Consider the following 26225-nt stretch of genomic DNA (forward strand, 5'->3'; position numbering starts at 1 on the left):
CCACCCTTCATCATTCCCAACATGGAACAAAGAGCACTGCACTTGCTACAAAATACACACAAATGGCTCAAACAGGAAGAAAGACACTGAATACATGCAGAAAAGTATTACTATAAAGGTGGCAAGAAGTTATTGAAAAATTAATACCATATTCCACATGCCCTCACATATACACACCCAAAACACCGACTTCTAGAGGATCAGAAACTTACCAGATTCTGGGCAGTTCATATCTTTTAAAGAGTTCCTCTGAATACTGTCTTAAGGCAAGTCTTGCACCAGCACAGAGCATCTGCCCTGCTAACCATCATAGACACCCTAGTTTCACTCTATGTGACTGTCTAACTTGTACCTGTATTTTGGTACTCGGTCCTGTCCATCATCAGCAGGTGGTTCTGGTGGCATTATGAATACTGTGTGTTCACTTTTTTGTGACTCATCAAGCTCAATCAAGCGTGTATCTTCAACAGAATCTACATCAACCTGAAAACAGAGTTTGTACATTAAGTACAGAGTTTGTCTTTGTAACAAAATGTCCTTTACTATGTCAATTCTGTTGGAATATGTAAAAAATATATTTAATATACACTGTATGTGACTGGATATATATAAATTATACTTGTTCTAATTACTCAAATATCAAGTCCACAGCCTTGTATTTCCATTTTTATTTCATGATCAGATATTCCTAAACATTTTCAAGGGCAAAAGTACCTTCTCTCCTTTTTCCGTTCCTTTATCTGGAAAGAGCTGGGAAAAGAAAAAAAAGATTAAGAGTTTCTTCTCAACTCAAAATCAAAATCCTAAATAATTATATTAAACCTGTGCCACTTGCTGAAATATTGAAGAAGAAATTGCGATTTTCCATATTACTATAGAAGCAATTAACCTCTTTTTCAAATACTTCAGTGAAGAATCAGCAGTAATCAGTAATTCAGTAATCAGCATACTTTCAATCTGCTGACATTATCTACTGAATACAAAACCCTTAATCTATCAAAGGAAAAGTGCTTTCATTTTATTTAGTTGAGAGAAATTCCTGTTTTGCAGCTATTTCCAATATGACAACCTGCAGTAATAAATTATTAACAAAGTATTCTCTAGATGCATACCCCACATTTAGCAGAGAAAATAAAAGGCAAATAAACTCTTTTGTCCATTCACAAATATTAACCTAATTAGAATCAATACTGAATCAAAGACTCACAGTCTATAAAAACTTGTTATTAATATGAAGATTCTCCCAAAAGAACCATATACATATGCCTTAAAAAAAATACAATTCCATAGCTCGTAACTTTAATATTGGGAACTTGGAATTTCAAAGATGAAGCTATAAACTCCATTTCCTATCTCAACCAAAACTATACTGATGTAACTACATTAAAAAAATAAAAAGAAAAAAAAAGGAGCAATCTTTCTCCTAAATCATGCATGTAATGAAAAAACTACATAAACCAGCCCTGACCACATCTGAAACACTAGGCATGTTTAAAGTTGAAATTGTGGGAAAAACTAGAATGACGTTTTTGGTCATGGCCACTGGTAGCAATTCTACATTAGAGGGAGGAAATTAACATTTAATGGGAAGACATGGATGGTATTTTCCTGAAGTGTCAGCTACTGGTAATACTCACATTATCTTATATATTGAAATCCTACAGGCTTTTAATTAAAATTTTCTCCAACAACACAGGAATTATGATCACATAAGAAGATAAAGAAAGGAAAAAGCAATAACCACCAAGAATTCCAATCCTTTTGAATACTCCCTGCAGAAGTTATGTACCTTCCCAACTAAAGGACAGGACAGTAACACAAAGTGAACAGAAGAATATTATGTAGTAGTATATTTTTCACCTTTTCTATGCAGTCATCAAAAAATGCCAAGCCAGTATCCTTGTCGCTCACAAAACTGCACTCTTCAATAAAGCGGCTGAATATCTGCGTCTTGGTGAGATGCGTGTAAAACTTTGTATAGGCCCGGTCTCTGCTTTTTAAAAATCCTGGTAATAAAAGGGAACACAAAACTAAATACCAGTTAAAGTTCCATAAGAAATTAATACATGAAATGAGTTAATAAACATAAATCACATAAATCAATAATCAATATAAATTACTAAAGATGCTAATACATAAGTATTTGCTTTATCATTAACAACTACTTATATCTATTTACATTTGGAAGATTAAAATTAACAGCATTTTTAATAGCTATTTTTTTTCATCCTTGGCAACCAGTCATACCCATGTAATCCCTTCTCACTTTGTTTGTTGATTCATTGTGCAAGAAAAAGATGACCTTGTACAAAAGCATCCAACAGCTAAAACAATACTAAAATAAATTTACATTATTCTAAAAGGTGATGGGCTTGATAAAATTGAAAACTCTACAAATGATTACCTAAAAATCTCTTCTCAAATATCTTATCCAGTAATTTTAAAAAAATCAACAACCCCAAAAGAAGAAACAAGACCCAAAACACCACCACTGACAAAACCCCTGTGACATTTTATGTAGTGTCTGACCCATGAACAGATCTGAATAGTTAACAGTGATAAGGGAAGTGACATTTGCCAACTATCATTTATTGCTTGCCATATTTCTGATTTTTACCCCATTTTCTACTATTTTTCCATTTCTATCAAGATCATTACTTCACTCCTCATTACTGGGCTTTTAGCATTTTTGCATCATACAAGTTGAGAAATATTTTTCAATTCCCAAGAGATGCCCTTGCAGAATATGCCATGATGAGAGGGTATCGTGCTAATAAAAAAAGCTTTTTCTAATACTGGAGCTAGTGCAAACCTGCAGTCCTATATGTATGTATCTGTGTTCCAATCAACTCTGAATAGCTTAACTTTAGACAACTGCAATTTTAAATATTGCCAAGAACTGTACAACCAAAGGGAACTTTGACCTTTTAAAGTTATGCAGCTCTTCAGCTCTGAAGTAGTAACACTGCCAATGCTATCAGCAGCTTGTTTGCCTCACCCTCACCTTGATGATCAAACAATGAATCAGCAGCAGTTGCTTTATTTGAAGGCGCCTGTGTGATTGGCTTGAGGAATGTTCTGTAACCCTTCAAAATAGATGCCATGAAACGGAGAAATGCTTCCTGGATCAACATCTCAAGTTCTATCATCTTCTTCTGCCAGGAAAAATCTGCCTCTATAGGAGTCATTTCCACTGCAGAGCCTTCTTGAGTCTTCCTGTGAACTAGCAATGAGCAACACATACAAGCCTTTAATAAAAATTCAGTGCATTCAAAAATTTGTTTCTATTTGCCCATGTTCATAAGTGATAAGCACTAAAAATCCTGTGATTATTTTCCAGTTGAATGGGTTGACATTAAAGGTTACCTCAAAAGTGTATTTTCCTAACTCATGTAGCAGTCTGTGACACAAAACAAGGATGTCAGATCAGTTAATGTTACTTCATACTCAACTGAATATAGTCTTTAAATATAAACACAAAGCACCATGTGTGGTAGTTTTTTACACTCCCTACCCCAGCCAAGCTCCTTTTGGGCTGCTTTATAATCTCCAGTTTCCTCAGGCATTCTCTCTAGGTCTTGGCCTTGATTGATGGCTTCTGAGCAGTTAAGGTCCCCTTCAGCTCACCAGAAACATTGGCTGTTCTCAGGAACTGCTGCTGCCTAAAGAACAGTTCTTGCCTAATGGAAAGTCTTGGAACACTATTTGACTGAATCATAGCTTAAACAGAATGTTGTTGTTGTTGTTGTTATTATTATTATTATTATTACTACTGGACTTTCGAGGAAAATTCCAGTAGTTTTCAGTCCACAGGATGAAGACTGACAGATGACTGAAGATATTAATTTTGTGACACAATGAAGATTAGTCCTAAGCCAGGCCTGCTTAGCTCTCCTGGGCAGCTATGACTGCACCAGCACCTAATTCTCAGTGGGACCTCTCTGAGCCCACCAGCTCTCTAGTTTGCCATGCCATACTCTGAGGACCATTGCTGAAACCTGCTGACAGGGTCAGGGCTACCCCCTCCAGTACTGGGTATCTCCAAATCCTCAAAGCTCAACCTGTCACCCCTTGAGTGTTATCAAGGGATGGGATTATCTCACTGAACTCAAAGTGAATTTTCAACAAGTACATACACATTTGCATACAATTCTTTGGGCCTGTGTGCACGTGTGTGTCAAGGGATTTAAACACACAATGGCAAGTACAGTATCAATATTTCCATCTCAGATCTGTAATGAAGTTACTGTGGTGCTTACAGTACATCTTCTTAAATCACTTTGTAAACGTTTTATCAGTCAAGGACTAAGTGCTGCTAAATCCTTTAGACAAACCTGGGGCTTAGTTTGGATTTGGCCCCTTGGTCTAAATCTGACTTTGGATTCAGCTGCACCTAGGCTCCATCAGGAATTTAGAAAGCAAGTGGGTCCTCTCTGACTCTTGAGGACCTCTTTACTCTACAGAAGTGTCTCCCCTAGCTTTTTATACCCTTGCCTCTTTGCATTTCCAGACTTTGTTAAAATCATTCTACCTTGATTCTAATCTGATTTTTCTTTTGCTCGTCACCAGTGATAGAGTGAATCTTGCTACTGAACTTTGTTGTACTTTTGCAAATTCATATGAAACCTGCTTTTGCCAATAGCTTTGCCACTGATTCTTTAAGTGACCTAAACTGCTCATTTGTTACACTGTGTTTTTCCCACCCTGAAGAATACACATCTAAAACTACTTTTCTAACATCAATCCTAACATTTTAGTGCACCAAATGGTGGAAAAAAGTAAGTGACATCTAGAGTTTACTCTTGCATTCTTAAAAAACCAGCAGCAGGTATTGCTGAAAATAACAGTTCCACACTTATAACAAAAATATCACTCATAATAATAAAATACCTCTACATAAATATAAATAAATATTACAACACAGCTATTATAATATTGCCAAAATAGAAAAAATATTTAACAGAGACTACTGGTTATGCTCAAGACAGAATTAGGAAGTAGTTCCTAATGAATGATATGCACTGCTGATAAATGTAAAAGTTAAGATTTTCTAACAGATGAAATAAAGGATATTTGAAAAAAAATCATAGAAAACTAAGGCAGGAACACCTATCTCTTAATTATTATCATTTTTTGCTTTTGTCATTTATGAATTTTCTGTATCTTAGGTACACCTATGAGGTCATCATAGTTTCCTTCCCCGTAACAATATAACTTTACATACCCTGAACCATCTTACCTGAAAGAATCTATTTTCAGTTAGAAAGAAACAATACCTGAAAACTGTTATCAGTTAGAACTTTGCTCTTATCTGTCAAAGACATTAGACTGAATACAGCCAGTCGTTATTTTTCTTTTGACAAAACCATTTGCCAAAAATTAGCTACTCTGTTATTGTGGTAGAAAAGTCATTATCTAAGATATTCACAAGCACTGGACACAGGCAACTACCACACCATCAGCCTCCCTTTCTTTGCCTGGGAAGATCATGGAATAGATCATCCTAGAAGCTGTGCTAAGGCACAGGGAGAGCAGGGAGGTGACTTGAGACAATAGCACAGCTTCACCAAGAGCAAGTCCAGCCTGCCCAACACAGTGACCCTCTGTGATGGAGTGACTACATCAGTGGGCCAGGGAAGGGCTAGAGATCTCTAGAACTTGTAAAGCCTTTGACACAGACCCCCGCAACATCTTCTCTCTAAACTGGAGACAGATGGATTTGACAGGTGGACTGCTAGATAGATAAGAAAATGGTTAGTCCCATCCAGAGGTTAGTGGTGAATGGTTTAGAGCCCTGATGGACATCAGTGGCGTCCCTCAGGGGTCCATATCAGGGCCTGTGTTATTTATTATCAATAACACAGACAAAGGGATCGAGTGCACACTCAGCAAATTTGAAGATGACATCAAGCTGAGTGATGCTGTTGACATGCCTGAGGAATGGGATGCCATCCAGAGGGACTTGGACAAACTCAGGAACTGAGCCCATGGAAATCTCATAAGTTTTAACAAGACCAAGTGCAAGATGATGCACCCTAAGGCAGGGAAACCCCCAGTATCAGCACAGGCTGGGGGATGAACAGATCTCTGCCAAGGACCTGAGGGTGCTGCTGGATGAGAGGCTGGAGATGAACATGACTAAAGGAAAAAAAAGAGATTCAATTCTAAGAATTCACATTTAAAGAGTCTAACAAAAAAAAACACACTGCATGTGATAGGAGGAAATAATTACATTTATATACTAATTAGAAGTTCTTATTGTATCTATTTCACCTGCTGCAAGCTGTGGGTGAAGTTTCTTTAAGGTGCTGAGAAGACTTTTACATGGCTTTTTAGGAAACTGCTTCCAGTTGGTGTTCTTCTTATCATCTGATCTAAAACACAGGAAAGACAAAAAAGGACATATAAAATAGAGACAATATAAAAAAGAATACTGTGAACAGCTTTAAGTCGCTTCATTTACAGAAGACAGTACCTTAAAATTACTTTGAAATCTTGTCACTGTACCTATTTGTTAAAAATAAAAAAATGGGACTGACATAACTCAGAATTTTATTTATTCAGATACACAACAGTATAAAGTGAGTAATGAGTAGAGTTTCCTCCAGTCTGCAAGGAGATCTGCCTTCAGACTTAATTTAGACTTTATAGATGATTTCTCCTTCAGATTTTTTATCAGCCTTGCCAATATTATTGAAGCACACTCTTCTGTATGTGAGTATTATACAGAGTCTATTTCTAGACTATAGCAGTGCATAAACCTGCCATACTACTGCTCCTTCAAATAAAGGCAGTTCTGAGTACAACATGTTACTGAAAGAAGCCAGATCAGTCTGAAAACTTGATGATCATACGGTACTTTGCTATATGTCTATGGCAACCCAGTCCCATCTTCACAGTCTAACAGGTACTAGAAAGACTGGGAATTCAGTTCACAGCTGGGAATTCAGTTCACAGTTGGAAAATTATGTGGTTGATTAAGCAGTGGGGTAAATTGCTTAAAGGGATGCTCATCTTCTTTAAGGACAGCAACAGATATAATAGACCGCCTTTAACAGTTGGATATAAATAAAGAGAAGGAAATAAATCCCAAGAACTCCTACGCCTCTTTCTGGAAGGCAAAAGATGGGAGAGAATTGCTGTTAGAGAGACTATAACAAACCTCTTTGCCCTGAAACCTAACCACTTATTACTACCCAAGCTGATACTGGGACTAGTTGTTTCTGCACTTTGCATCTGTGAAATACTTGTTCCATTACTATTTGCTTTATTGGCATGAACACAGAAATATCTTAGAAAGGAAGACTAAGTTCATGGAGTTGAAGAAAAAATTTCATCCTTTTGGATGCCTTTGCCCATTTTTCCCCTACAATAATGGCATGCCTATAAACAATATAAGTAGTAACATTCCAAAAGGTGACAGGAAAAAAGTCCTCCTTAGAAAATAAAACAAACTTTCAAATCTTTGCCCTAAAAAGGCTAGCCAACATTGAAGGCTCATTAAGTATCACAGAGAGAGTTAAAAAAATTAAAAATTAAAAATAATAAGGAAGATGCTGAATGAATAAAAGATATTTTTACTTATTTTTAAATTATTTTATTTTAGATATTTAGGTATTTTATTTATTATTTATTTTGAATAAAAGGTATTTAGTATTTTTTGGTATAGCTTAAGAAAGCAGCATACTTGCTCAAGAAATTGATTTTTCTATTAAGCAGTCTTTCTAAGTCAGGAACAGTGCTATTAAATGCTTTTACACCTAAACAACCAAACAAATAAATCCAGCACTACTGCATTGCCATAGAACTAAAAAGGGCCAGAAACTGATGTGGATAAAATTAAATGAAAAAAAAAATCTTTATTCACTAATAACACGGTATTTTCATAATTTTATATTATTTTCAACACAAAGTGCTTTATGGAGATTTGGGCTTACCTACACACCTCCAAAACTGAAAGATACACTCATTGCCAGGTTAAAAATGCTTTATAACACAGCTACCAATACCTCACATTTACCAAAGTCAAATGCCAAACTCCTCTGAAAGTCAAATATCTATAGATAGGATAAATGAAAAATGGGCAGCAAAACCAGAAGAGATCAATTCACTATTGAAAGAGAAATGGGCTTATAAGACAGTAAAAGAAAGGGTGGGAAAGCCTTTCCAGCTGACTGCCTCATAAGAGGTCAGCCACTAGTAGATTTTTAGTTCAACAACCAATCCAAGTAATGTTGGTACTTGGTCTTTCTAACAGTCCTAAAGCATCTTGATATCCCTATCTCCCTGCATATTCTCCTGGTTTCATCTCTATTTTTCTGCAACACAATCCTCAACTTCCATCCCACTTATGAACAAAAATACTGAGGTATTTTTCCCTGCAAATATCTTCAAATGATTAAGTTACCTGTCATGACTTTATTCAATACATTCTTCTTTCACAATACCGACAATTATTCTCTTGGTGGCATAATACTTTGTTATAAACTGATGAAAATTATTTTTGAAGTGTTTTTCATGGAGACTTAGGGGAAGGAGAAAAAAACACCAGACAGAAAAAACAAACACAATTTGTTTCATTGTTTATCATTTCCTGTGATGCTACTAACAAAAAAATGTATGTCAGTAATGTAAAGGAAACATTGGCATCAGTAGAGGAAGGGTCCTTCTGAGACAGTAAAAATCCTGTAAGCATTTCACTGATCCACAGGTCAAATTACTAACTCTAACTCAAGTGAGTAAAAAAAAAAAAGTCAAGAGTTAAAAAATTACATGGTAAGTAAAGCAAAATTTGCACAAAGATGTGCACTTGAATTAGTGATGATCACCCTCATCTTGAACTAGCTTAGATCCATCTTTCTATTTATGTTCTAGTTAAAAATGGAAAAGTAGTTACTAAATACTGAAAAAAACAATTTTTCCTTTCTGTTATTTGTGCTCACATTATAGAAACACAGAAGAATTATTCTGAATTAGCCTCTCCTCAAGAAGGTGCAAAGAAACTGTTCAAGGAATACTTCAAGGAATTTAAGAAAAGTACTATATTACAATACAACAATTAAGTTAAAATATTTTCAAATTAATGTAGTGAGACAGAAAATTTTGCTTGATTGGTCTCACAAAAAACATGGTCCTTGTAATTTCAGAAAAATTTCTTTATGAACACTAATATAAAGTAGCCCAAGTTCAAGATAGTGTCAAGAGTTACTATGAAAGATCCTGAAGCATTCATGTTCATGTAGGTTGCTTTAAGATGATCAAGTCCAACCACTTAAATAACACTGTCATGACTACCACAAAACCATGTCCACCACTAAAACAAGCAATGCATCTATATGTCTTTTAAACACCCTCTAGGGCTAGTGATTCAGCCACTTCTCTGAGCAGTCAATTCCAAAGCCTGAACATGAGTGAATAAAGTTTTCCTACTATCTAATCTAAAGCTCCCGTGGTGCAATTTGAGGCCATTTCCTTTAGTCTTGCTGCTTGTTACCTGGACAAGAGACTGACCTCCACCTGGCTACAGTCCCCCTTCAGGCAGTTGTAGGGAGTGATAAGGTTTTCCTCAGGATCCTTTTCTACACACTACACAACCCCAGATCCCTCATCTGCTCCTCACACTCCTTGTGCTTCAGACCCTTCACCACCTTCTCTGGACATGCTCCAACACCTCAGTGTCTTTCTTGTGAAGTGCTCAGAACTGAACACAGCATTTGAGAACACAGCATATGGCTCAGCAGCACCCAGTACAGGGGGAAAATCCTTTCCCTAGTTACTTACCATTGTTACTACATTTATAGCAAGATCACACTTCCTATAAAAATGTGATGCAGAAGTGCTGATCCTTGACTTACTAAGTTTTAATTTACTTATAGCTTTAGAAATGAGAAAAAAAAAAGGGACAGTAAGAAACAAACCATATTGGATCAAACAGTGTTTAACAATCTTTTCTCCTGAGCACTTCAGCAATCTCTTCATCTACAGAAAAATGTAAAATCTCCATAGAACTTACATGTAGACCATGTTTGTGTCTAAGTCAATGCACACAATATCCTGTGGTGGATCGTACAGATCAAAGTATCGTGAATCAACTCCAACAATAAATGGAAGAGGTGCACTGAGTACGGTGGCCAGAGACAAAGGACAGAGGGGGATATATGGACATTGCCACTGAAATGGAAATATCATCTGAAGGAAAAATTAAATTAAATAAATGCATTAAAAAAAGACAACAGATACTGTACAAGAAAAAACAAGAAGTTACTTGCAGCACATTGAAATGAAATTACTAAAAGCTTTGTAACACTATCAGAAAAAGGTCCCCAGGTTTGTTACTTTAATACAGTATAACTCTCAGTTAGCTATGCAAAAATCATGGTCTTTCTAAGAGTTACTAGATACAGCAATTGAACTAAATGCTATTGCTATGACCATTTAATACATCAGTAATTTTAACTTAAAGCCTTGTTACAACTGTGATGTTTAAATCACTTTCTCTTACTGCAGTAAGAGAACACTTTGTACTTACAGCTACTACAGCTTCAGCAACTCCTGTCAACACAGCCGGTCTAAGGGAATGGAGGAGGATCTTGCCTTCTAGTAATACAAAGAGTAACAGAGTGGCACAGTTTTCTGGTCCAAGATTCATGAGTAGAGTGCTAAAGTTTGCTCCACTAAGGAGTGGATGGGAAAGGAGAAGAAAAGAAAAATGTTACAGATTTAAAAAAAAATACACTACTATCAAATTTTCTGACAACTGTCAGTATTTGGGATCAACTAGTTGAATGGTGCTAATACACATCAAACACCTACCTATCTAACTAATAGCTATGACATCATTTTAAGGCTTGTACTACCCCAAAGAAACCTAAATTTAAATTCTATTGCTAAAGAAACATACACTAAACCATGCTAGTGCTAAATTTGCGTTGTTTACAGCACTCTCTTCTCAGACATATACTGGCATCTTGTCGTCACACCAACAAAGCAAAGCTAATTGCCAATTCAAACAAAAATAACAGCAGCAGTTTCATATGATCAGTTATCTCACACAAGGATCATGAACTAGAGTATCCATTTGATCTTAGAATCACAGTATCAAATTCCCGTGTGAGTCAAAATTAATCCATCATTCTGTTGGAGACATACTTTTTTTTTCTGCGGTTTAGCCTCCAATCAGTTTGTTGAGACTGTATGCATTTAGGAATTGTACTGACATCTATGAGTACATGGGTGTAAAATCTGTCCCTAAAAAGATTCTTACATGGTGTTTGGCAATTTAGTGCCTGGCTGCAATTTTTTATCCAAATGCTTGTGTAACAAATCTGATTAAAGATGGGATTCTGCATAAAGAATATTATATGATAATGTTATCATCATATAATCATATGATTGTATGATAATGTTAGAATATTATATGATAATGGGTGGAGAGAATAAAAAGGGAGAAGATTTTGGTTTTTAACTTGAAAACAAAGATGAACAGAAGTGTTAAAATAAAACCATGTGTCACAATCATAGGGAGGTCTAACCCTGAAGATGCAGGAAGCATCCACAGACACTGCATCAACCTTCAAGCACAAATACTAATTTGGAGGTATACCCTTGAATTCCCGAAATGTTTGCACACTTGTGCAAACATGGATTTCACCGAGCTGCTTGATGTTATTGTCTCTCTTGGATCCAAAAAGGAGAAAAAAGCAAGATAGCAGTCTCTATGCTATTAAATTTTGCTTACTACACTGGTTCTGAAAATACACAAGATCTTTAAATATGAGTGTTTTTTTCTCCTTCCAAATGCCTTATTATTCCTTTAGAGTTCCTGCAATAATCTGGCAATTCATCTGTCTTTCAGGGTAATTAGTGATCTTATACCTCCACAAGGGGCACATGTATGTCAAGACAAGACTGTGTAACATTATAAACATATATTGAGCTTCCTGTTTATAATACCTCATGATATTGCACTAATATTTGACTTTCTTCTATGACTGACTCCTGCTTGTCTCTGATTTTTTCAAGTAGCATACATTTAAAGCATTAATAACGATACCTTAATGGCAATGGTGTAGAAACTGGTTGTGACAATATTAATGCATCATGGGCAGAAAGCTGAAACACATAAAGTAATATGTGATAGACAAGAACAACCCCAAAATTAATACAATTTAACATTTCAATATAAATATATATCCATGGTCTCATAAACTGCCTGGCATACAGACACAGTGACTTTGGGACTCGGGTTCACTAAGTGAACAGAGCTTGTATTAGTCACCGAAACAATTCTGAGAATTACAGGAAATCGTCTGTGACTCATATTGAGCATGTAACTGCTGCTGGGTGACTAAACAGAGAAGCACAAGAGACAGCACCCCAGGGGACTAACCTCTGCCCCACAGCAGTGGGTGGACAAATGAGGGGAAGACAGAAAACAACCCTACCACTGAGGTAATGCAAATGGTGCCTATAAAATGAAAGCATAATACATGGCAGATATTTCAAAAGTGCAAGTAGAACACTTCTGCCATCCACACCACCTGAAGTATGAAAGAGTTTGTTTCCTTTGCTAAGTTGTCCCAGGATTGTATCAATGTGAGAGAAGGCCAGCCCATCCACCTCCTTCCCTCTCTCTTCCAGGAGGTATGTATTCAAACCCAAGTAAAAAAAATAAAGAAAGAAACCAAAGGAAAGAGGCAGTTTGCTGCTGCTGCAGCTTAAAATGAATGAAAATTGTTGCTTACCTGCACAAGAATCCTCGGCCTTTGTGGTGAAGGGAAAGGTATATTGTGCATAAAATGGGATATATGCCTGCAAAGAAGACAAGATACTAGCAAAACAGTACCAGGGTGTAATGAAGGGCTGAAAACAATGTTAACTACATTTTAGAATTAATATGGTAGCATTTTTTAGAAAGACTTTTAAGATTTCTTTACTCTTTTGAAAAGTCCAAGAGCCTGTTTATGCAAGCCAAAATGAAGAAGCTTCATTCACTCAATTGCATGCCTGAAAATTAATACTGGCAGCTTCAGATATGTAAGCAAAAGATAAGAACATACTGGCATTTAGGCCAGTATGAAGCCACTTCAAATCCCAGGCAGCCTAACCCTGTTCTCCAGTTTCTAAAGAGATTCTGCTAAGAGAAAGTATTTTGTTGGATTTCTTAACATCTATCCTACTTGAATGTAACATCATTTTCCAGCAAACTTTTAGGATCATGACAAACATCCTCTGCAGAGTTTGCACACATAATCATAGACATGAATTAGCAGCAATGCTTGGAAACAAACATAGATATTCACCACTGATGTACAGCATTACTGAGCTTACAATTACTAAGCTAAAACACAGGACTGGAAATGTAGCATGTATCACAGCACAGCCTGTTCTGGGCTCGATGTAGCTAAAAGAAAGGTAAACAGGCTTGACATATTCTAAAAATGACCCAGACTAAAATCCAGTTAGCTTTGCTGGCACTGCAAGAGCCAGTACTATTAAACAGAAGCAGCAATAATTTCTACCAGTACAACATAAGCTAAAGAGTGCAAACATAATGGTGGATCAACTATAGCAACTATAACAACTGTGACATGCACAAATCACATGATTTCTTGAGCTACTGACTACATTCCCACAGCAACTTCAAAAATGTTTTACATACTTTTCAATGGGAAGAGGATGAGGTCCAGAGACAGAGAGCTTGTAGATGAACATGAGAAATTTTCGAAATGCTTCAAAGAAAGGCCAGTGTGAGAGAAGACAGATGCATTTGTTTGAATTGATGGACTTGGAAGTAATCACTTTTCTCTCTACAGTTGTCAGAAGACCCAGCTGTGATTGCTGTTTTTCTGTTAGCATCTCCCGGGGATAAGGCTCATAAAACTGGATAGCAGCACCGTAAACCTACAAGATGAAGAAAAACAGCTAAGCAGGCCCAGTATTTAACAGGAATATGGGTCAGAACTTTTGATGCACCTTTAAGTCTTTGGAGTTTGCACACACTACAGTGCTTTTGCTGGTACCTTATGAAATGACTTTATTTGTGTAACATGCACAAAGCAACCCTATAAACAAAATGCCTTGAACTTTCTTCCTCATTTTTGTTGCACCTTCCTCAACCAGTGAGAATTCATACTCACTTGAAAGGGAAGGAACAAATCTTCATTTTGTGACAAAACCTATCCATGAATCATCCAGGTCAAAAACATCCCCAAAATCTCAAACCCAAACCCTCATGAAATGTTTCTGTTCTGTAAATTCCCCTATCATTACCAAACTAAACAATAAAACTATTTTAGCTTTGACTTCCCTCATTTTATTTAAAAAGATATTTTCTCATACTCCTTATCTATTTGTGTTTCATAACTGAGTTATTCTGGCAAGCTTAGCAAAAATGAATAAGGAAAGAAAACCAGTAGCAGCTACTGCATTCCTCCTAGCAAAAGAAGTATAAATATTTTGAAGCAATGTGGTTTTGTTCTGTTTGGAAATGGAGAAGTATGTAATTTTTTTTATTAGGGGAGTGAGACAGAGTGGAAGTTGAGCTGTTACCACAACAGAGCCAAACTGCTGTTTATTTGAGAACTAATCAATCACACACTGATACAGAGAGCCACTAACATATTACAGTCACTTACTCCCTTACACAGTTCACACACATTCACAATTGGCAAGCTGAAACAACAGCTGGGAGAACAACCCTAAGCAAAGGCTCCCTTGCTTCTTCAGGAGTACCTCTACTACATTCCTGCCTGTAACCTAAGTCACACAATACATTTTTGGTGCCTTTGTATGCTGATGGCCTTATATAGATTCAGCAGACAAATCTGAATGTTAGAATACAGAATTCAGATGTTCTGAATCTATTCCTTCATGCAAACTAGAGTCTTTCACATACTACCTCTCAATGCACACTTTTCTTCTCCCTGCCTTCCCGCTTTCTGGTAACTAGTTTTCAATTCACACGCAGAAATATGTACAGAGCCCTATTACAGAAAGTCACAAACCCTCTTATATAAAGTCACATCGAAGTGTCTTTTAAGGTAACCAATTGAAAATTGGCTACATTGCTAATTCCTGTGTTAAATTATCTTTAATATATAGACTACACTTCCATTCCCATCACGTGAAAGAACAGAGAAAGCCATGTGCTGTGAGCTTTGGTTTTGTTATGTGTATAGTTCAACCTACATAGCAGTAAACAGCACGTACTCTTCAGCTGCTTCCTGATTTGGTCCAGTTTCATCTTACATGAAGGTTTAAGAAATATAACTTTATAAGGGAAGTATTAGACAATGTATTTCTCAAACACAGAAGAAATAATCCCTATCTAGCTCCATAACAGCCATCTGAAATAAAAGCAAGAACACGTTGTGGAGCCATACCTTTTCCGCTGAAGAGCAGGTCAGTACAAATGTTGAGAACACTGGTAGCGGATATTTGGTTTGAGGGTCCCAGCATTCAATAGTAGCTCCCATAGGAAGGCAGAAGAGAGGTACAGAGTCTGACAGTGGAAATGACTCATAGTTCTCTTGAGGATATCTGAAAAGTAAGCCTCAAAGAAAAAAGAAAAGTAAGCACATTTGCTCTGTAGGCCCTAAATATTACAAGCAATATATTTTCCACAAAATATAGCTACATCTACACAACCCTGGGTTTACTATTGCTGCTCATCTTGCTTGTCCTGGGAAACAGCAACTTCATTATCTATTCTTTCAACTTCTATTTGATAATTTACTCCTTTCAAAGGAATTTGGTGTACTTCTACTCAGCAGCAATGCTTCTGTAAGTTTTTCTGGGCTTCTTCATAAACAAAAAATAATCACTAGCAATGCATTAAAATTTTTTTAAATGCCAGACTTGCCATTTATCATTCAGAATATTTTTCACTCTCTTCAAATAAAGAACAAGAAAATAGTCGCAAAATTGAAAGAAAGGAACACATTAAATTTTCAAATTAAACAGAAGATGTTTAGGCATAGAATGAAATACAAGTAAACCTGAACAGGTTTTTAATTACTCCTTCTCCATTATCACCAACATAAAAAATATGAAGTCTTTTCTTACATGTGTAATGTTTGCAAGGACAAAAGTTTGCTAAAGCTCCTCAGTTAGCAAGCCTGTCATGATAAGAACTAAAATAATAAAGAGAAATGTTATACCTTTTTTTACCCTGGGAAAAAATAAGGTGAGCAAAGGAGGCATTAGAGAAGCTGATTTCAACCAACATCCTCCAGGACCAGTATTCTGACAGACAGCACTTAAATTTTTCAAATTATTATTTTATTTTAACAAGGCATTTGAATGCTTTTGTTAACATGTTAAGACAGCTTCTAAAATTACTTACCAGCTTTATATGCTAAAGAGTTAGAAGCTGGCACAGACTTCTTGTAACAAAGGTATACACTGGAACCCCACTGAAAGACACAAGTTTCATCTCAGAACCAGCAAAGATGACAACAAGCAAGAGAAATCAAGCATTTGAATAAACTCCCTTTACAAACAAATCAGGTATTTTAACAAAAAACATTACAGAATAAAATGACCAGCTGGCTGCTGAGTGCATGTAAGTGACAAAAATGAGAACTCACCCTTCTCCCATTTTTCAGACATTACAGGATTTACATAAAATAACCACACCACACACAACCACATTACTCTCTGACCTATTTCAACAAAAGAACGGGCAGAAGTGAAGCAGAGTAATTTCCACCTTCATGTTTCCTTGGTTATTTAAAAGTAGAGTCTTATGGGGACGCATTACAGGAAGTCAAGTTCTAATCATCATAAGTCATAATTTGAAGCTTTTATTGTACTTCTATAAACTGGTTATTGACATAGTGTTTTTGCAGTTTGGCTACCTATACTCTACTATTAAAAAAAACTCACTTATTCCACCGCAAGTAAACTAAATGCAAACAAACTAAAAAAAAAGAGAACCAATTAAAGCAAAGCACACTGAGAATCTCTAAGCAGCAATTATCATCTTTACAATGCATTAGTAACACAGGCATTAACGAATAACTAAGAAAAAAGCATTTCTGCTTCATCCCAAGTGTCAGTATCCCCAAAGGGTGTGGGAGAGATAATTAAAAAAAAAAAATTAAAACTTCATCGCACTACTCCTAAATAGCACCTAGACATGAATATGAAAACTGAAGTAGCAAGTAATCAATATGAAACAGAAATTTTCAACATGAAATGAAATCAAAGCAACAAAACCTACAAAACTGACATCTCATACATGGTATAAAGAATGAAGGAATTCTGATGTAGTGATAGAACACAATTACAATAGTACTAAGAAGAGTTTAAGGAGCTCCTCCTTTAAATATATGTGTTGGGCTAAAAAAGAAAAACGAAAGAAGAAATTCAATCTTACAGATACTCACCATACCACAATTTAAATTCTTATCCACTTTACAGAATGTGTGAGGAGGGGTTTCCCCTTTGCTGGTAACAATAACACAGATATCTGTCACTGCCAGTGAATTCTGGGGTCGCACCGGAGGGGCCCTTCGGTAGGTGATGAAGATGCGTTGCGAAGAAGCTGAGCTGTTGTTAACATTAGCGCAGCGACCGTACGGAGTAGCCTGAATCACCTCACAGCCCGAAATTATGCGGTCCTTCCCCTCGTAGAGAACTCTGCACAGGAAGGAAACATTATCATGAGCATTCAAACAGATACGAAGTTACTCACGTGAATTTGGAGAAACTGTCCATCCATTAGCAACCTATGCCATCCTTGCAACATTTTATCATGAATGTCATATATTCTCTTTCATCATGCAGTACCTGAGGTTGAAGAAACGGCTCAGAAATATTTAAAACTATACTGAACTCTCTGTGGGAACAAACCAGAGTTTCAGAAAAATAAAATCAAGCTACATTGAAAAGGATTTAGTTATAGAACCAGTTGGAACGCTGCACTATCAATGAAAAATAAATACAAATTCCACTTTAAATTGCTGGCACACAACACAGTGGGTAACTTAATCACTAAAATTACTGCTAAGTCTTTTAAAACTTGTTTTTTTCTGGGTTTTTTGTTAAGTATTTTTTGGTTTGGGTGGGGTTTTTTGTTTGTTTGGTTGCTTTTTTAAAATAAATATTTTTGGAAAAGCACAACAGAGGACAGAAGTCTGCTTCCCAGATGAATTTTTACAGAAAAAAACAATCCAAGCCCAGTAATAATTGACATTCACACTTTGAATAACAGTGCTTAAGAAAATGAGGCAGGAAGACAAACAAATACTTTGTTCCACAGTAAAGGAAGAAACAGTGAGTACAATTGACTGTACACCTAGAAAGCAGAATATATCTTACATATCTTGTATATCTTATATGTGGCTGTACAACAACATTCCTGTGGTGCATGACTTTTCTTTTTGCAAGATCACTAACTTAGATCATCATATTTTTAGCAAAAAACAAAAGATCCTTAACAGCTTCACAGCAGCTAAATAAGCTATAATGTTTCTTTACCTAACATAAAGCTATTAGAAAGTCACTGTGAGAAAAAATGTGGAAGTTAAAACATACACCTAAACATTTCTAATGCACACATGCTATTACAGGGCAAGCTTTATCTCCCGTTCCACACCCAAAGACGCAATGGCTCCATTTGCTTGGTTCTCTGCAGTATGTGCAGAGTATTTGTCACCTTCAAATCAGTTTTTATCATAACAAGACATAGGATAAAGGTAACACATTAAACCTTTGTACTTTGTGATCTCCAGCTTCTCACTCATAGTCCCTCACAACGTTAAAATAAGAAATAACCAGGCAATACATATTTACTGTCCCCAAATACCTTTGGTTAAATGTTTGACAGACTAGTACTAAGTACATTTTTGAAAACTTCTGAAAGTCATGTGTCTAAGCTAAAATAAGAGTCTTTTTTCATATCCAACTATCCTCAGAACTTTTAAAAAAATTACTAAACTTCCAAAGTTACTTAAAGACTACTTCCACCATTAAATTGGAATATGCAAAAATTACTGTTTATTATGATTTAACAAAAAATACATCTTGTCATAGTAGTGCTAAGAGACATAAATTACAGTCATAGAATACTTTAAAAAAGCAAAGAAATCACATGAGTTGGGATTATATTGATGTAGCTACCAGGCTGCCAATTTATTCAACTAGTTCATGGAGGACAGCAATATTCAGCAATGGTTTCAGTTGTAAAGACTCTGACCATCAGACTTCATACATTTTAAACAATGTGTACTCTCAGAACCAGCCCAGTACCAGCATTTCCAAGTCACAACATCAGTGTTAATATACTACGTACTGGTTCAAGATATTTGTAGAAAAAGTAGGTGTACCTGAACTACTCCTAAGCTAAGTAAAATTCTGGAAAAACATTTATTTTGCTCCTCCATAAAGTTAAAGAGCCTCAAACAAAACAGAACCCAAACAACTACAATGGTGGCAGCTCTCAGGCCACATCCATTGTGCATAAGGAGTTTACATGAATCCTTCACATCACTTTCTACATCAATGAGAAGAAAATACTAACAGAGCAGTCCCCAATAAAAGTTTCAGTTCAGTTTTATTTCAGCTCAATGTATTTTAAATAAAATAAAAATTATAAATTTATTCCAGAAACATTTGTCAGCTGTTGGCTTATGAGAAGGAGCACAACATTAATCAGACTATTTCAGCAGTCCAATTTAATAAGTTTACAAGTATTGTAAGAAAATTACTTTAAGTGTTCAAGACTTTATCAGTGGGATCACCTCTCACGAAAAGAAAAAAGAAAATGAAAGCAACGTGCACGTCTACATGTACACTAGAGAAGTATTATTAAACCCAAACCATTTCCTAACCTCATGCATAGTTCGCAAATTACAGTATGATGCTGTATCTGCAAGCAAACAGAAGAAAGCCACCACCGATGAACCACTCAAATTAAACAATAGTTTTAATGATTCAGAGAAAACATTCAGAAGTAATGCATGAAATAGTGCACATGACACCCTGTGTATACAGTGTCCTCCCTGACAGGTAAGTTTACTTCTACTTGTTTCAACTTCCAAGTGTCTGCCTTTGATTAATTATTACTGATCACAGTTAGACTTGTTTCCTGCCTTTTTACATTTATAGTTTGGTCTCAATCCTAAGTACACATTATTTGCTACATTATTCTATCAATGTCAATACAGTTTCACTTCAAGCAAAATGTAAACCAGTTTCCTCTAGACGTTAGGTCCTTTGCAAGAAAAAACAAAAGAATCTTATCATCTTATTGTAAGATTGTTTGACATTGTACGTGAAGTTCTCTCACACCCAGTTTTACTGATTTCAAAGTGTACTTCAATGCATCAGGTAATAGAATTTACAAAGAGGAAATACAACTTTGTGGCTGTTGCGCTAAAAATCATAAACCATAAAAAACTTTGCTTCTGGAAAACCATTTCAAAACAGTCAGAGTTCTGTAAATTGCATTTGTCTAAGACTGCTGTTGAGTTTGACTCCTTCTCTAGGTACAAACACAATCCTGTCTCTCACAGTTCTTAGGCAAAATACACCTTTATAACTCCTCTTCCTCTCTCATTTTTCAAGTATTGAAAAATAAAGGAATTTATATAAATATTGTAAGGTCAGAAAAGTGGTGGATCAAGAAAAGGGAAAAGACTGAAAGACTTTTTTAAAAGACTTTTACTTCTACTGCCATCTCTAGTATTATTTGTCTGAACAAACAAGTTACTAGTTTCATCATTATTACCCTACACTGTTCTAAACACCCAGCTGCAGTTGTCACAGTGGTGGGATTAAGGAACAATTGAAGATGCTGGCTGCTAAGAACATCTTCCAGTTTCTATTACCCTTCTTGAAATTTGCATTCATTTTCTTTTTTGAAATACCTCTCTAATAAAGAGCATCATCATCATCAATTTGTTCAGTTGATATGCCTCCAGACATTTTCAGAAATCAGGCATATAGAATCACAAGAGTCCTTAGCACAGAAACTCTAAGCAAATGAAAGCCTCCAACACCACTTAAAATTTTTTAAAAGTTTAAAAATCAGAATTTCTTTACTTACATAATGCAAGTTAGCTAACTTTTGCGTTACTTGGTATTACAAGAACCTCTGCTTCAGGCAAGAAGTCTGGTATTCTTTCTTTTCTATACTAAGTGTTATGAAACCACTTCTACTTTAAAACAAACATTTTTCTGTCCAGTTTTTCTTCCATGTAGGAAACTGGAGCGCTAACAGATTCCTAACTGAAGTGTAAAACATAGAAGTGAGATTTTCTTTGAAAGTCTCACTCCACCTAAACCGAAACAGATCTCAAATCTCAGTTCTTGTCTTTTTCTGGAACACCAGCAAAAAGCTGGTGAAGAAAAGAACAGAATGACAGTAACTGAATTATTTAATAGACACACAAGCCTAAGATACTAAATTTTACAGCTACATTTGCAAAGAGGATCTTAGAGATCATTTATCCTAGGAATGAACCTTTATTTTTCCAACTAATATTTTTTCTAACTCATTAATCTGATTAATTCTGGAAAATGTAACATCCAAAGGCATGACACATGGCCTAACTGTGTGCAAGTAATTGCAGCAGGAATTCACTCTAGCAACTTACAGACACTTTGATTCAACAAGCAGTGGACAAATGGAAAGGAATGAGGATGGAGGGCACAGAAATACCAAACACAAGGACAGTGGCAGACAAACAGTAGAGCATATCCCTATCTCCCTCTTTGCCAAACAGCATTTGTTTAACTACTTTCCCTAAAAATAACACTGAAAGAAATACAAAGAGAGACAAAAACATTAATCAAGAATCACTTGAATGCTCCGACTATGACATAACTCAATTTTATACATACACTAACGTAAAAGTACACATTTCACCCTTTCAAGGGATGTACTCTCCCTGTACATATTGAGTTCACTCATCATGTCAGGCTGGCTCAAAGGTAAAACATTATTTCACACTGGTTCTTTAATAAAGTAATAGAAAACAGCATAAATTAGCCTTCAGACTGTACATGCATCTCTTGCCTGAACTCTGCTTTTATCTGAACACAATGGAAATCAGAGAAAAAAAAAAAAGAATAAAAAAAGATTGAAAGATTGCTCTACCCATCTCTTGAACATAGTTGCAAAGCAGGAGGAACAGCAGGGGGAGAATATGCATCGTTGCTCAGAGAGAAAAGACTGCCATGATGTGTTAGGTGCAACACCCTAACTTGATCTGTCTACAACAAATTACAGAATAAATACTATTTGCCAAATGCCATCATCTTAGCCAACTACTTGCCTACTTTGTTTACTAAATCACCCCAAGCATTCAAGCTCCCAAGGTCATGGGAGACACCAAATACACATACGCTAGCCAAGTTGCTTCCTTAAAGGCACATGCTGAAGACTGATTTTTCATTTGAGGAAACACTCCCTGTAGAAATTCTTCCTTCTATAGGAACTTAATGAAGTTTAAAAAATCAGTCAAAATGTAACTTCACACTGTAGTGTCTCTTCTTACAGTGCCAGTCACACACATGGGAAAAGATTAGGTTAAAAATCACCCACTGGAATGCAGGTTAGATGATCAAGATGAACACAAGTTAGAGCGTACCAGCTTAATTATACAACTTGAGCTATAATCCTAGTGATTATAGTGTGAACTATCTTGCCATGAAGCTGCTTTCATTATTCAGATTTCACTATCAGTCTCCCCCTGACTGAATACTGTTTGTCAGTAAGCACATACATTGTAGGTCAAAAACAGAGTATGTAGGCTTCAAGCCAAAGCATTTAAGCTTATAAATGAAAATAACTAAATGTATTATAGCATATATATATAGAGAGAATGACTTTTGCTCCCTACTATTTATTTAATAACTAAGTAGGGAGAAAAATCACATTCTTTATTTTGCCATAATTGTAAAAGCACCCCACAACCAGGCTCCACTTTCTTTCTCATTATACCCCCAGTAGCTCTACAATGTCCTTACACATTTTTAAGCTATATCTTTCACCATAAGCATTAAAGTGAATTCCAAAGTGATAATTTTTGACTTCTGAAGTCATAATTTTCAGATAAAGCATGTTAATGTTTCTGGATTTACAATACATATTTTCTATAAATTAATTCTGTGTTATTCAATTATCTTTCATAAAACTGCAGCAGAAAACTTAATTTCTCATTTTTATCAGCTTCATCTCTCCCATCTTTTAGATTAAAACATCATCATTAATTTTAAAAAGAGAAATTCACCAGATGACTGACACTTTGTTCAATGTATTCGATACAGAAACACACAGTAAGCAATACAGATTCAAACACGACTTTTTAAGATGTTTCCTCACATCTGTTTTCACCATCATCTATGAAGAATAAGATTTTATCATTATTTAAGGAGGAACTGAACTGCAATAGAAATCTCACCCGATGTCAGTAAGAGGTGGTTTGTCCCGGCCTCTCTTGTAGCACAGAAAAAGTTCAGGACTCTTTAGACTTCCATAGTTTAAGTTGGCTTGGAGGGCTGTAGGGGTGGCCTCAACACAGGTATATCCCTCTGGGACAGTTTCGCCAGCTGATTTAATTATCACAGCGATGTCAGTAATTGGAGCCTTGGGACCAGTTGACTTCGTTTCATGTCGGCTGATTTCTTGGTCCAGGAGGGTTGCTGTGTCTGTATCAGTGAGCCCTGCCACTACGAAATAGTCAGCCACTCGTGGACCTTTGTCTTCTATCATGGTTATGTCAATACTTCCTGGGTAAAGGAAAAAGAGAAATCAAACACTCTGCTTTCAAACTTAAACCCTTCTCTCAACAACTATTAGGATTTAGAACTTTTGAAAAAAATTTTTGCCACTAGAAAAGTACAGAGTTATATACAGAGCTCATGAAAATTCTATGGAAACTGCAAAACAAACTTTGACTTTTGCTGCACAAAAAAGATACTGAAAGATATTGCAGGTAATCAGATTTCAGTTCTAGCACCACAACAGTAATGTTTTAGCACAAGGAAGTTTGAGCGAGATATAGGATAACTCAAAGCTCTTAACACAGCAGCTACACAGAAAATTCATTTGTGTTATCTATTAGACCAAGCTCTTCATGGGCTATACGTTGATGTATGTATCCTGGTCTGAAAGCATTCATATTTTTCTGCCATTGCTTGTGAGCAATATGACCGCAAAATCAGGTTACTTTTTTTTTTTTTTTCTGATGCAGAGAGAACAATTCCAAGTACAGGCTCACCACTTTATCTTCTGCATAATTCATCCATTTTGTCTTAATAGCACAGTCTTGAGACACTCAGCTGGCAACTGTAACATCTGGAAGTCATTTACAAAAATCACACATCCAAACCCACATTTCATCAGCTGATCAGAAAGTACACATCACTGCTCAGCTGCACATTCCAGATCTGGAAAGAGCTGTTCTCTCAACAGCGCTGATATTCACTAAGCATAGGAAGTTAAAGCAGTGAAACATAAGTTTCTATTAGGAACCTACCTGACAGCCTATGCTCAACTACCTCAAGTACAACTTCAAGTACCCATTACATCTTTGATTTTCATAAGATGAGTAAAACATATTTAAACAGTAGCAGTCAAGCAATGAGCCTGAATACTGTTATACCTCTTCAGAAAGCTAAGTATGACATTCTTCTAGATCTCCTTATTTCCACCACCAGATTTTTGGGAATCCCATATAAAAAGCAAATGAGTAATGGAAGTCTGGTTCCCATCTCTGAAAACAAGACAGCCATAACTGCCAAGGTCCTACCTACCAAGGAGTGGTGGTTCATGGATATTACCACCAAAATAATTAGTGCACAAATATTGTGAAGTTTCTTGTATTCAGAATGCCCAAGGTTGGTAACTGCAGAAACATTGGCCTCTGCTGAAAGAAAGGTGGTTTGGTGAAGGCAATATAATATTGTTCCCTGCAACCTGATTTATGCTGCTGTTCTTACCCTGCTCTTTCTTACTAACATTATATTCAAAAGGTATTTTCGATCTTCACAGCACACAAGGCATCTAAGACTTTTGATAATAAGGGTACTAAATACTTATCGGAGGTAAAAATCAGTTATCCATCCTGCATGTTTACTAAGAAATTTTAGCATAAGATTATGCAACTTGTGCCCAGTGCTATATTGCAAGCTACTGTAGCAAGAGACAAAAGTAGGGAGAGGAAGAGAAATAACTTCATGTAAATTTGTTGCACCTCTATATTACAACTACAGTTTTTCTTTTCTTACACTGAAATAACAACTTTTCAAATCCCTTCAAACTTGAAAGGAGATGTACCTACACCCTTTAAAATATTTTTCAATACTACTTTTCACACTATGACTACAATGTTCTCTAAACACTTTGGCTAACAGCTTTGTAGGGCAATCCATACAGAGACAGAGAAGAGTTTGGCTCCCTTGCAAAGGAGAAGGCCAAGGGACGCTTATTTACACGACTGGACTTATGCCTAAAACATGTAGATGCCATATCAACAGAACAATGAAAGGTTTATCCAATTTGTCAGGTCGTCATTTCCTTGTTCTTCAAGTGCCTACATCTCCTGAACAACAAGGAATTATCACAGAGCCATAGCTACCTGTGAAGCTCCTATAACCTTTATGTACAAAACTTGCCTCAGTTTACTTTTACTTTCATAAAAAGCATGAAATCAGCAACAAAGTGCCTTTCAGCTAAGCAAGTCAGCAAGAAATGCAGGGGGAGTGGCCTCAACTTCATCTCTATAAACTGGTCTTCAGTTAAAAGGTCCCTTCTCACACTGCCACTGCTCGTTTCCACCTTCACTTCTGTCTGGAACTATAGTTTGTGCAACCACATAATGAACTGGAACAAGAAATTGCTCTGACTGAATGCTAACCTGGCAGAGACTTAGTGTTCAACGAGAGCAGTTCTCCAGCAATTGCCTGTGTCAGCACAAAAGCAGTAGCAGTATGACCCTTTCGGCAGCAGCACTGACTTACACTGGATTAATCATAAAACTGTGAAGTCTAAAATGTTTCAGTTTGCCTCTCAAATGCTTGGAATTGCTTGCAGAGTCATAAAAATAAATAAAGAAAAAAGAAATAAAGAAATAAACTATCCACTCTCTTCTCCTCTTAAAAGAAAGTCCTAAACTAGAATATCTTGCAATCTGTAAAATACCAAATTACTGGGAAAAGCTGATAAAAACAGCAGAACAGTTGGCATCCTATCATTTGTTTGGTTTTTTTTACCC

General features: G+C 36.2%; 1 protein-coding gene across 5 annotated transcripts in view; it reads right to left on the reverse strand.

The window, feature by feature from the left end:
* The window catches only part of DENND4C (DENN domain containing 4C), a 72521-nt gene that overhangs the window by 28838 nt on the left and 17458 nt on the right, over nt 1-26225 (reverse strand). For all 5 annotated transcript variants that reach the window (XM_071424943.1, XM_071424939.1, XM_071424942.1 and 2 more), the window contains exons 2-15: nt 23412-23739; nt 17391-17643; nt 16346-16415; nt 15384-15553; nt 13661-13902; nt 12744-12810; nt 12053-12111; nt 10529-10673; nt 10013-10188; nt 6274-6374; nt 3005-3223; nt 1861-2006; nt 715-750; nt 353-483 (exon numbers count right to left, since the gene is read on the reverse strand). In XM_071424943.1, the coding sequence (XP_071281044.1) occupies nt 353-483; nt 715-750; nt 1861-2006; nt 3005-3223; nt 6274-6374; nt 10013-10188; nt 10529-10673; nt 12053-12111; nt 12744-12810; nt 13661-13902; nt 15384-15553; nt 16346-16415; nt 17391-17643; nt 23412-23722 (2126 nt within the window). In that variant the 5' untranslated portion in view covers nt 23723-23739. The remainder of the gene's footprint in view (nt 1-352; nt 484-714; nt 751-1860; nt 2007-3004; nt 3224-6273; nt 6375-10012; nt 10189-10528; nt 10674-12052; nt 12112-12743; nt 12811-13660; nt 13903-15383; nt 15554-16345; nt 16416-17390; nt 17644-23411; nt 23740-26225) is intronic.

This window comes from Agelaius tricolor, unplaced genomic scaffold (assembly GCF_023055355.1).
Source record: "Agelaius tricolor isolate 1412-34295 unplaced genomic scaffold, bAgeTri1.0.p SCAF_4, whole genome shotgun sequence".
NCBI classification, from domain to species: Eukaryota; Metazoa; Chordata; class Aves; order Passeriformes; family Icteridae; genus Agelaius; species Agelaius tricolor.